The 12,143-nt window shown below is 56.7% G+C and overlaps 4 protein-coding genes across 4 annotated transcripts; 1 reads left to right on the forward strand and 3 right to left on the reverse strand.

Annotated features, from left to right (window-relative positions):
• Positions 1–284: 284 nt before the first annotated feature.
• LTHEOB_7715 (Hydroxyproline-rich glycoprotein dz-hrgp protein) lies at positions 285–1,535 on the reverse strand (the record flags this gene model as incomplete). Its single annotated transcript, XM_035517112.1, has 3 exons — positions 285–333; positions 489–1,345; positions 1,401–1,535. 3 exons carry the CDS (start codon positions 1,533–1,535, stop codon positions 285–287), a joined length of 1,041 nt encoding a protein of 346 aa, XP_035371224.1.
• A 680-nt stretch (positions 1,536–2,215) lies between these two features.
• Positions 2,216–4,481, reverse strand: LTHEOB_7716 (Utp-glucose-1-phosphate uridylyltransferase protein; the record flags this gene model as incomplete). Its single annotated transcript, XM_035517113.1, has 3 exons — positions 2,216–3,583; positions 3,640–3,735; positions 4,383–4,481. 3 exons carry the CDS (start codon positions 4,479–4,481, stop codon positions 2,216–2,218), a joined length of 1,563 nt encoding a protein of 520 aa, XP_035371225.1.
• Positions 4,482–6,648: 2,167 nt separating this feature from the next.
• LTHEOB_7717 (Importin 11) lies at positions 6,649–10,226 on the forward strand (the record flags this gene model as incomplete). The annotated part of the gene is made up of 8 exons (XM_035517114.1): positions 6,649–6,810; positions 6,916–7,016; positions 7,064–7,970; positions 8,024–9,197; positions 9,310–9,374; positions 9,447–9,517; positions 9,574–9,933; positions 9,986–10,226. The coding sequence occupies 8 exons, from the start codon at positions 6,649–6,651 to the stop codon at positions 10,224–10,226; spliced, it is 3,081 nt and encodes a 1,026-aa protein (XP_035371226.1).
• A 388-nt stretch (positions 10,227–10,614) lies between these two features.
• Positions 10,615–11,682, reverse strand: LTHEOB_7718 (uncharacterized protein; the record flags this gene model as incomplete). The annotated part of the gene is made up of 1 exon (XM_035517115.1): positions 10,615–11,682. One exon carries the CDS (start codon positions 11,680–11,682, stop codon positions 10,615–10,617), a length of 1,068 nt encoding a protein of 355 aa, XP_035371227.1.
• Between the last annotated feature and the right edge of the window lie 461 nt (positions 11,683–12,143).

Here is a 12,143-nt window from a genome sequence, read left to right on the forward strand (position 1 = left end):
GGGGTTCACGTGGGCTCGGGCGTGTATTTTCTCTGTCTGCACGCTCATGATCGCGCTCACGGTCACGGCTGTGATGCTCACGTTCGCGTGGACTGCTTCTTTCAGCCCGATCCCTGCGCTCCTTGGGAACACGAAGCGGGGGATCGGAGTCTGTGCGCCTGTGCGTGTTTGATACATGCGTGTACGGGTACATTCCATGGTTGTTGTGGCTATACCTCCTCCCATGGGTAGTATATTCGCCATACGGCGGGAAATACTCACGTGGTGAGGAGGGTGGAGAGTGACTACGGCGATGGCGAAGCGGAACGTGATGATTTGGGCGCATTCGAGGGTCTTTTGGCAGACGTTCAGAAGAGCGGCGGATATCCTCAGAGTCGGAAGAACTTTCACTGTGATACGAGTGGAAACTGCCTCTTCGCCGACCATTTCTTTGCCTATGCGAAGCATGCGGCTTGGGGCTGGAGGATCCATGAGCGTGATGCGAATACCTCGGAGGCGGGCCTGTGGGGGTAGGCTCCGCATCGTCATCGTAGTCGCCTACTCCGTCTTCAGAATACGGGGAAGTGCTGGGTCTGTCGGAAAGACTCTTCCGGCGCTTTTCGTGCTTGTCAGACCTGCTCCAAGGCGTCCGAAGGTGGCGGCTTATGGTATCGGCGACCAAACGGCCGCGGTCCTGCACAAACTCGCGGGGAGACCGAGCTTTGTAGTCAGCGCGGGAGAAGCGGCGGATTATGGTGGGACGACCGCCGCGATCACGATATAGCGGGTTCCGAAAGTAAGCAGCTGCACCGGTACGCTCGTCAGCAGAGTGCTCGTCGTTGGACGCATCGCTGTCAAAAATATCGGCACCGGTGCCAGGCGGTCCTGGCCGGCGCGCCCGAGTGCGCTGCTGCTGCTGCTCCTCGGCCTCGCATTCCTCGCGCAAGCGGTTTGACACGCTCTCGTACCAACGTAACATGTCCTCGTCAGGCTTCTCTGGAAATGATTCCTTGGGTAGCAGCTTGGGGAAGACCTTGCCGGTGCCAGGGTCAACGATGTCGAAGTGCTCTACAGCGCCCTGCAGGAACGGCACATGCTCGTCCGGACCGAGCAGCAGCTGGATGGTTTGCCATGTTATGAAGCCCTTGCGCTTGAGCGCTGGTACGGTTGGAATACTGTAGCCGTCGGAGTCTGGGCCTGGCTGCAGCGAATGTAGGCATCCAAGCGACTTGTAAATGAAGGCAACGGAGGGGGCGGGCGTATCGATAAAGAGAACGTCATAGTCGCCGCCGACGGCCTTGTAGAAGCCGGCGAGCTGGGTGGGCGTGATGTCCGCGCAGTCCTCGGTGGGCCCGAAATGGGCGGCCTGGGATCTATTGGTCAGTTTGCGCGGCGGGGAGCTGTGAGCGGAGGGCGCGCACCACATAGATTGCTATGCCCTCGAGAAAGCGGTTGAGAAGGTCGGTGCCGCACTTGTCAGGGCGGAAGAGATAGCCCCAGAACTGCTGCGCTTCTTTCGTGGCGGCGTCGGGCGTGGTGGAGGTGGTGTCAGCCATGCCGACGCACTTGGATGCATGCGCGCATGTACTGTATACTGAGGGCTGGGAAGCTGGGCGCAATCGAGGTAGGTGGTTGACCCCGGGGCTGCAAGGGCCGCTCGGCGCGCTGGAGACGAGGCGCGTGGGGCGATCAGCGGGTCGCGGTCAATCGCGCGGAGGAGGCTGGCTCCAGTTCCGCGTGCGCTGCTGGCACTGGACTTGCGCGGGCGGGAGCGCTGAGCGGGCTCACGCCTGGCTTTGGGTGCCGGCCGCCGTTTATAGGGCTTACCGGCTCGCACGATGCACGCCTGCGCACCCCGATTGCGCCGCCGCCCATCACCTGCATTCTCTGCATTCCGGCGCCTGCCTATTTGCCTGGGTTCTGCCTGCGCCCGCCTGCGTCACGTCGGGCCACTGAGCCACGGCCACGATGACTGAGCCTCCAAGGCATCCGCCCACCCCACTGACATCACCGCGGCCCGCCCCGCCTCCTCCCCACGCTCCACCGCATGCAGTCAACCACGCCTCACACACAAGTTGCACAACCGTTACCGTTCATCATGCTTCTATTAAACGTGCACTAGACTAAAAAAGAGCATTCGCCAACATGTACTTCCGTCTGCATGCCATATGCAGCGTTTCTCATTCCACTTTACGTGGTCCAATCTACCCGTTGATTTTTTTTCACCGCTCACCCTCTAGTGCTCCAGCAGGCGCAAGCTACCCTGGACAACCACGTTCTCCAGGATCGATCCCGGAGGAATGTCGATCGTCTGGCCCTCCGTCGCGACGATGATGACGGTGCCCTTCAGCGTGACGCCACGGCCGAGGTTAACCGCACCCGTGATCGTCAGGTGGTCAAGCTCGACAATCTTGGGGATCGAAGGAATGCGCGACTGGAAGCTCGACACCTTCTTGAAGTCCGAGCCGAGCTTGATGAGGGGCGCAGGGCCGAAGCGGTTGGGGTCCATGACGAGCTGACCGTGCTGCAGAGTGTACAGGTCCGACTTGACCAGCATGAGGTCAGAGCACGTCTTGACCGGCAGGAAGCGCCTCCTGGGAACGTTCACACCGTGAGCGTTGTTGAAGTGGCGGATGGCGGCACCGACGGCAGTCTCGAGCTGGAGCACAGACAGGTCGGCCTCGCCCTTCTTGTCGGCCGGAATGCTCTTGCCGTTGGGGATGATCTCCATGGCAAGCTCGTTGTTCTCAACAACACGCTTGATGGCCTTGAGGTTGAGCCAGATGTTGTTGGTGTTGAAGTACTTGAACTTCTTGATCGACTTGAACTCGTTGACGTGCTCCTTGGGCACCTGAGCGATTTCAAGAAGACGGACAGAGCCCTCGTAGTCGATGATGGTACCACCCTTGACATCGGCCTTGGTCTTGTCCGTCAGCTCCATGATGTACTCGGCCTCGGTCTCGACCATGTGCTGCAGGATGCGCAGGTCGACGACGGCGCCGAGGTTGTCGGCGTTCGACAGGAAGATGATCTCGATGCCGCGGTCGATCAGCTTGTCGAGGATGCCAGAGTTGTACATCGACTCGAAAACGTCACCGTGGCCCGGAGGGTACCAGTCGGAGATCTGAGAGTCGGCCGACTTGGGAGCGGGGAGGAGCGAGTCCTTGAGCACACGGGGGTACTTGGACTGGTTGAAGGTCATGATGTCGATGTTGTGACCCTCGTACTTCTTGATGATGTTGGCAGTGTCGGCGTCGGTGTTGAACGAGTTCATGAGAACGAAAGGAACGTTCACATCATAAGTCCTGTTCAGGTACTCGATCTGACGGACCGACAGGTCAAGGAAAGACATGCCGTCACGGACCTCGATGACCGACTTGGGGCCAACGCAACCCATGGAGGTACCAAGACCACCGTTGAGCTTGACAACGGCGAGCTTCTTGAGGAACTCGACGGACTCGGTGTTGGGCAGGTCGGCGTAGCTGACGACCTGCTCGGGCTTCGGAGGAGCGATGCGGGACCACTCAATCGCGTTGCCCTTGGCCTTGTCGTTCAGGTAGCGACGGAAGAGGGCAAAGAAGTTGTCCATCTCCGTCTCGAACCGCTGTTGCCAAACTAGTCATTATCTCGCTCCGTTGTATGGCATAGTATTCGACGTACCTGCTTCTCGGCGGGGTCCTTGACGGTATCGGCGAGGTTGTTCAGGGCATTGCGCATCTGAGAGGCAGCAACAGACGTCGAGGTGTTCTCGAAAGCCTTCACGTCAGTAGTATTAGCATCTTTACGCAAGTGGGAAGACGACATGGTGCCAGCAGCGTGTCCGATCCAGCGTGTGCAATCCTGGATAAAGCTATGTCTGTCCGAAGCGTCACAGAGCTTTTGCTCAGAAGCGTGATCCTGGACTAAACAATCGACGGCGAGCCTAAAGCAGCAGGGATAGGGGCGGTCTCCAGGGGACTCCCACGTTTAAAAGTGGGGCTCTGGTGCTCGATCCGTGCCCAGGGGGGCGCTCGTGAACACACAGGAAGCAAGCAGAGCGTTCCGCCTGTTGGGCAAGCGTACATCGCGAAATTTCCATCGGATGCTGCCTCGTTCTGCCGCCCCTGTTTGTCCAGACGCCGGCGGTCCATGGGCGAGGTCTCGAGAATGTGCCACCACGACCCGGAGGCCGTCGTTGCGTGAGCCACCGATGCAGATCAATGACGTGTGGAGATGGTGTTGAGGGGCTTCGGTGGTGAGGCCACTCGGTGGCTCGCTCGAAGGCTCATCCGACGAAGGCCATCTGCCGCCGCTGCCGGAGATCCATTGAGCGTAGCCGGTCGGTAGGCCGTTTCCAGGATGATTCGGACGCACGCCGAATCGACACGCTGCTGGTTGGGGGGCGGATTGGAGTGCAGACTTACCATGTGCGACTGGGTCTTGCCATGGTGCCTGCCAAAGCCATCCTCGGCGCTGCTGGGCTTGAGGTGGGAGGGGAGAGCGTCCTTGATGCGAGAGGCCATTGTGATCGTGTTGTGAAGAGAAAGGGTAAGGGCAGAGTCTGAGTTTGCGGGCGGAAGAAGTCAGCTCGGCGTTTCAGGAGGAATGACGAATGGGCGAGTGAGGGGAGGAGGGGGCGGGGCGTACTTGAGCGAGCGTTTGGAAGTGGGATTGACGGGGCGGTCGCAGTGACGATCGGGCCTCCGCTGCGGGATGAGTCAAGGTGATGCAAGAAAAGAAGAGGAGATGCAGAGGAGCAGAGGGAAGTTGGCAGCTGGCCAGATATTGTACTCGCGCGGCGGGCGGTAGGGGGAGAGCTTCAGCGGTGGCCAAAGCTCCAGAGGCGCCCCGTGCATGCAGAGGCGCTGCTGGCGGGCAGCCGCGAACGGCGGCCGGTGTGCCAGCGACCCGCCAACAGCGAGTTTACGCAGCGACGGCAGGCACGGTTGGCGGACGCTAAATTTGGGACGCGGGAGAGCCAGTCGCAGGGCGCGCGATGCCTGCGAGCTCCACACACGGCGAATTGCGCTGCCATGATCTTCGCTCGAGCTGCTTCAGACACGCCCGCCGTCCTGCACCCAGCTCACCGGCCATTCGGCCCTGCTGCACCCCTCCTGAGCCAATTCACGCGGTGTGTTGCGGGCGCAGCCAAAGACATGGGACCAACACACTCAAGACTCAACCGAAAAAAATATTCATGATAGTGGCGTCCGGCTTACGGCCTTGCGTCTAGCGGCGCCTGGCTGGCCAGGGCGCTAGCTGCGCGGCTGCCGTCCCTCGCAGGCTGCCTGAGGCGTTTCGCCACACTAATGCGCTGCACCTCGTACTCCCTGCCTGCAAGCAGCGTCTGGAAGCTTTGGGGGGGAAGCGCAAGCGCCACGTAGTATCTTCGTCTGCGGACGGGCCTGCTGCCCGATTCATCTCGCCGCGCTCGTGTCGCGGTGGGCGGAGGAAAACATTCTGTCAGAGATAAAGTTGTTCGAGAAGCTGTTGTGCGGGCTGTCAACCCTGTCGTGCCCGGATCAGGCCGCTCGGAAATGAGCAGCGCCACACCACAGCGGCCAGCGACTCGTGCCTGTGATGACAGCACCAGCACGTGGGGGCTCTTGTGCAACTCCAGGGCTTCGGCGGGAGATCTGCGTCTAACGCTGCCGCATACGGGTGCTGCCATCAAACAACCTGGTGACCTTGCTTCCGGGTGCAAGTTGCAGCACTTTCCCGCCAGCTAGCCCGCCGCCTGAATGGTCCGCCGCCCGGCGCAGCCCCGCCGCTTTAGGGCCCTATAGTCTCTCCCCGATAGGGTCGGACGGGCGCATCCCTTTCAGCAGGGCGTTGTCTCTCAGCCACCTCCTAATGCACCCGATATCCCATCCCCCCTGAGGTTAGGTGTTAAGCATTTGGCACTTCGGGTCTCGAATTCTTTTTCCAGCAAGGCCGTCGTCCGTGCGATAAGCGACGCTCGTGATTGCTATTGATTCAGTCGGATTGGGCTGCCGGCCCCTCTCGGACGGAAAAGCCCATGACCATTGGGACATGACGAAGATCAATGCCCGTCACAGTGGCTGCTAAAAGACCTGAGCCATCGTAACGGCAGAGGGATGTTGCAGCCGAAGCTAGCGCGAAGAATGGTAGGACCCTCGAATATATGGTACCCATGTCCTAGCCGTTATTTTTTTTCAGAAACGGAAAGAAAAAGAAAAGTAACATATATGGGCAGTTGAAGCAAACATCCGGGTGTAAATGGAGAATTAACAATTGTACATTGACGTCCGGACGATAGCTTCAACTGCCCACGACATGAGCGAAAACAAATTCATGCTAGCCTTCAGCTGCGATACCTCTCAGTAATCTCTGTTAGCATCTAAGCTTGTTACGGAGGTAGTTGCAGCTACTATGACGTATAATATTAAACATTCCTGGTGTTTCAAAGGTGAGATGACGTATTAAATATACATCTACGTCCGGATGATAGCTTCAAACTACCCACGTAGCCCTGAGGCGACATCGGGAGCCCTGTTGCGCTAGTCCCAGAAGGGTTAAGCGTAATCGCGGGGCGCGACTTCTTTCGCTGCGCGTGTGCTGGCTTGACGACCACCACCCCGTGGCCGAACTTCGCCACCAAATAGATTCTCTAATGCCCGCGCTCTGAACCCGCACTGCCCTGATCTGCTGACCACCAAATAAACCGCGATGGAAGTCCTCGAGCTTCCCGCCGAAGCAAATCCGCTCACGGAGAATCTGCTCTTTCACGTGCTCCGGTCTGCCGCATCGAGCGATCCGCACCAGATTCAGACTGGCACGAAACAGTTGCAGAAATGGGAATCCGAGAAGGGTTTCTACCCACTACTCCAAGTACGCATCTTCGCCACACCGGGTTGTCTTCTCTTTGCGCCAGCTTCCCGGAATGACCATGAAACTGCAAGGATCCGCTTGTATATGAGACTAACGAATAATTAGGCCGCCTTCATTGACAAATCCTTGCCTGTAGAGATCCGCTATCTCGCCATTATTCAGCTGAAGAACGGCATTGACAAGTACTGGAGGAAGACTGCCACGAAGTAAAGACCTTGCCTTGTTTCACGCCTTGGATACTGACCTCTTGCAGTGCGGTCAGCAAAGAAGACAAGACCCTCATCCGTTCGAGGCTACTGGAAAGCGGAGTCAATGAGGCTGACCAGAGGCTTGCATTGCAAAATGCCCTTGTCATCGCAAAAATCGTCAGATTCGAGTTTCCGCACGACTGGCCAGATGTCATCAACCACGTGCTCGATCTCCTCCGCCAGTCCACGTCCCCAGGCGCCAACCCTCTCTATCTGCCGCGTACCCTCTTGATCCTTCTTCATATCATCAAGGAATTGGCCACTGGACGCATCATAAGACTTCGCTCTAACCTACTGTCCATCTCCCCCGAGGTCTTCCGTGTCCTCGGTCATATTTACATGGAAAAGGTCCAGCAATGGCTGGCATTCCTGCAGCATGGAGGCGACGATGAAGGGGGCGCTCTGGAAAGTATCGAGCAAAGTCTACTTGCCATCAAGGTCTTGCGTCGAGTTCTAGTTTCAGGATTCGAGTTTCCCAACCGCGATTCTGACGTGCAGCAATTCTGGGGCATTGTCCGGAATCAGCTGGGCGATTTCCTCACAATCACATCGCAGGAACCATCCACGCTCTCATCTCCTGTGAAAGAACTCGTCGAAAAGCACCTCCTTCAGCTTGCTAAGCTGCATCTTGAAATGTCAAAAACTCACCCTGCTGCCTTCGTTCTGCTTCCCGACTCCATAAACACTACCAAGGCTTATTGGGGACTTATCGTCAAGTTTGGCGAGAACTTCGGCATCAAACAAGCCTCCATGGAGGGGCAGATTGGTACTGATGGCGACACAGATGACGATGAGAAATCCATCATGGAACGTCTCTGTTTGAAAGGCTTGTTGCTGATACGGGCATGCCTGAGGATGGTGTTCAACCCAGCGCAAACTTTCAAGTACCGCCATGAGCAAGAGAAGCAGGAGGTCAGTCATGAACTTACACCACTCTGCCTGTCTTAGCTAACTTTTTCCTACAGAGAGCCGAAGCGACGCAGCTAGTAAAACAGGAGCTCCTCGGTGAAGATTTCGTACGCGAAATGATGGAGACCGTGGTGACGCGTTATTTTGTCTTCAGGCCAAGTGATCTTCGTCAGTGGGAAGAGGAGCCGGATGAGTGGGAAAGACGAGAAGACATGGAGGGTGATGATATTGAGTACTCGATAAGGTCTTGCGCCGAGAGACTCTTCCTCGATTTGGCCATAAACTTCAAGACTCTCGTCCAACCACTCCTCCAGGTGTTCTATTCCGTGGCTTCACCAGACAACGAGAACATCCTCTTCAAAGATTCCGTCTACACTGCTGTCGGCTTAGCGGCCCCTGTTCTTCATCACGAGCTCGACTTCGATGGTTTCATCAGATCCACGCTGGTCGCCGAGGTTCAAAAGCAGAAGCCTGGCTACAATCTTTTGCGCCGTCGGATAGCGATATTGCTGGGCCAATGGATCACGATCAAGGTTTCTGATGAAACTCGGCCCCTCGTCTACCAGATCTTCGATCACTTGCTCAACAAAGAAGATCCGTTGAACGACCATGTTGTCCGCGTCACGGCCGGACGCCAGTTCAAGAACATCGCTGATGACTGGGACTTCAAGATTGAGGGCTTTATGCCCCATGCCTCGAATGTGCTAAACCGCCTAATGGCTCTCATCGGCGAGGTTGAACTGAGCGAGACGAAAATGGCGCTTCTGAATACCATCAGTGTTGTGGTCGAGCGCCTCGAACATCATATTACGCCATATGCGAACAGCATTGTTTCGTTGTTGCCACCTCTTTGGGAGCAATCCGGTGAGGAGCATCTCATGAAGCAGGCAATCCTCACAATCCTGGCTCGTCTCATCAATGCCATGAAGGCCGAGTCGGTCCCCCTTCATTCCATGGTGATCCCAATCATCAAGAACACTCTTGAACCTGGCTCGGACACACAGGTCTACCTTCTAGAGGATGCCCTCGAACTGTGGCACGCAGTACTCATCCAAACACCGGTGCCGGCTTCCCCAGAGGTCCTCTCGCTTGCACCGTATCTCATCCCCACACTCGAGCTCGGTAGTGAAAGCCTCCGGAAGACACTCGAGATTGCAGAGGTGTACCTTCTCTTAGCACCAACTGAGATGTGCTCCGACCATCTCCGTACAGCTCTTTTGAGCTCGCTTTGTAAGTGCCTCTCTTCCTGCCTTAATTTCACATTCTCGTCCGGACGATAGCTTCAAACACCCGCATATGTTTTTTTTTTTATTCAGCTGTTCGAGCCACTGACCTGCTTCAGCATCGCTTCTCGGCTCCCTGCGACCCGAAGCTAACGGTCTTGTCACTCACCTCGTGGAAGTTTACGTACGCGCCGCAGACCTTCTAGGCGGAGAGGCGGCCGTAGAAATACTAACTGCTGACATGATCCGAACCGAGTTCTTCACTGGTCTCCTGGATGGGCTGAAGGGAGCCTGGGAAGCCCACCAGAAGACCGGCCCCAACGCTCGGTAAGTGCATTTCCCTGAGAAGTACTATTGCTCCCGAGGTGCTGACTCTGCGCAAGGCCCTCTGCTGTCGACGGCATTGTCGAGACGGACTACTGGACCGTCATTGCCCGTATCGGCCTCGCCTCCAACCGTGTTCTCCTCGGCGCCATCGAAGCTGCACAAACCCGGACCTCGGCCGACGGTACACAAGATGCTGCCGAAGCACTCGAAGCGCGCATGAAGTGGCTGTTGGAGGAGTGGTTCGACCACCTTGACAATATCGCGGCACCGGTCAGCAAAAAGCTGATGTGCTTGGCTATCACAAAGTTGCTTGAGACCGGCAAGGACTGGATCTTGATCAAGCTGCAAGACCTGATGACAATGTGGACGGACATTGTCATCGAACTGACAGATGGCAATGCGGACCCAAGCGTGGAGTGAGTACAATCCTGAATTGCAGTTGGCAAGCAAAGTTAATAACATGTACAGTTGTTTGGTATGGCAACGCGAAGACCAGCAGGCAGAGACCCCTGAAGCACCAGACGAGGTCCGCCGCCGCGATATGATTTTTACCGATCCCGTTCATATCGTGAACATCATGCCCTTCATCCGTGACCACTTGCAGCAAGCCATAGCCGCATGTGGTGGGCAGGACAGGTTCAGAGATGAGTGGTTGGTCAACGTAGACAAAGACGTGATTGAGGCTTTCGGAAAGCTTGGAATCATGTAATGGTTCTATTGCTTGATTAGATGAGGCTGATAAGAATCAGATAAAGAGGAAGAATATGAGAAGATGATACAGATATCTAATAAGTGCTCTCTCAATTGAGCCTTTTGCACCCCCCACAATGGTTGCCGAAAGACCTGAGCCATAATTTCCATCTGGCTACATAGGTATCAAAAGCTACTGTCCGGATGTAGATGTCGAATTATTAAATAAACATTTGTGTCCGGATGATAGCTTCAACTACCCACGCCTCCGGGAGGATCATTTCTTTTGGCACCTACGCGCCCCCAACGCCAGTGGCCGAAAAGCTTGGTTTTGCCTGCTCTTACATTTGCTCCGTACTCCTCAGCGTCCAGCCCATCTAGTCTGCAGGTTCCTTGTGATGAGTCCATCAGTCATTCCTGCTGTGGAAACTGTCTTCCTTGCGCGGCAGCTCCGCAAACTGCACATGCCTATTGATAGTCGGTTGGTGTTGCCGTAACAAGGACCGACCATCCTGTAGTTGTGACTGAGGGTTGCGTCCCTGCTGCTCACCAAGCCACTGCTCCACATAGCTTCGTTCCTGACGCGGATACTGCTCATGGCGCTCCACCTCCCGAACCCGCGCCTCTTCCTCCCACTCCACCACCTTCCTCCCTTTCTTCTTCTTCTTCTTCTTCTCCTCCTCCAGCCTCACCCGCTCTTCCTCCAACTTCGCTCTCTCCGCTTCGATCTCGTTTTGCTCCTCCTCCTCCAACGCCCTGTCACCCCTCTGCTCCTCCATCGCCCTATTCTCCCTCTCATACCACCTCCACCACGCCTCCATCTCCTCTTCCCGCCGCGCCATCCGCGCCCTCTTCCGCTCCCGCCGCTCCTCCCGCGTCGTCGTCTGCTGTTGTTGATGCTGATGCGGCGCCTGCTGCACCTCCTGCGCCTGGTGCCGCTGCAGGACGACTCTGTTGCCGTCGTCGCCGCTGCTGCTGTTATTGTTGTTCCAGCCCCTGCGCAGCTCCTCGAACTCTTCGGCATCTTGCGCCGCCCATTCGGCCCAGTCGGCCAGCGGCGGGATGGGCGGGCGCGACGGGAAGCGCGGGTCGGGCGGGTCGAGGTAGGCCCAGGCCCAGCGGTCGCCGGTGGGCGTCGCCGTGGTGGTGGTGGGAGGGGTGGGGGAGCGTGGTTGGCGGTGGGTTGGGATGGGGTGGGGGTTTTTGCTGTTGTTTTCGTCGTCGTTGTTGTTGGAGGAGGAGGAGTTGGGGGTGAGGACGGGGGTGGGCGCGGTTGCTGGCGTTGAGTGTGGAGTGGTGGCGGTTGTGGTGGAAGAAGGGGTGTTGGCGGATGGTGGTGGTGGTGCGGGAGTGGAGGTGTTCGGAGAGGAGGGGTGGGAGTTCTTTTTTGGTGTGGAGGTTGGTTTGGGCTGCTTGGTTAGGCGTTTCCTAGGGCCTTGTTCCTGGAACATGGACGAGAATGAAAAGGCGGGCATCTTGACACAGCGTCTTTCTTTTTTTTTTGTTGGGGTATGAGCGTCAAGTAAGCAAGAGACCCTGGTGGAAATATTTGTAGACACGGAATCTTGCAGCAACAGCGGCATTTATATGTAGATTTGATTTTTGACTGCCGTGGTAGCGAATCGGTGACCCTCGGTTTAGATATAGACCCTTGTCCCTTATTGAGGTTTAAACGACCAAGGGAATAATTTACCGGACGCTTGACACCGGCTAGGTGGTTTGACGGCAGCCTGACAGGTCCATAGAACAGTGACATCTTCCAACTTCTTGGCCTTCGGTCAATAAAACATCCAGTCCAACATGAACAACACCGGAAAGCAGGCCACTGGAAAGGTTCTGGTAACCGAAGAAGAATCTGAGCGAGTCTAGTCAGGTGAGAGATATCCAAAGCTTCGTCACACAGTAATGGCACGCACACAGACCGGAGCATCTCGAA

This window comes from Lasiodiplodia theobromae (assembly GCF_012971845.1).
Source record: "Lasiodiplodia theobromae strain AM2As chromosome Unknown scaffold_23, whole genome shotgun sequence".
In the NCBI taxonomy this organism is placed as follows: domain Eukaryota; kingdom Fungi; phylum Ascomycota; class Dothideomycetes; order Botryosphaeriales; family Botryosphaeriaceae; genus Lasiodiplodia; species Lasiodiplodia theobromae.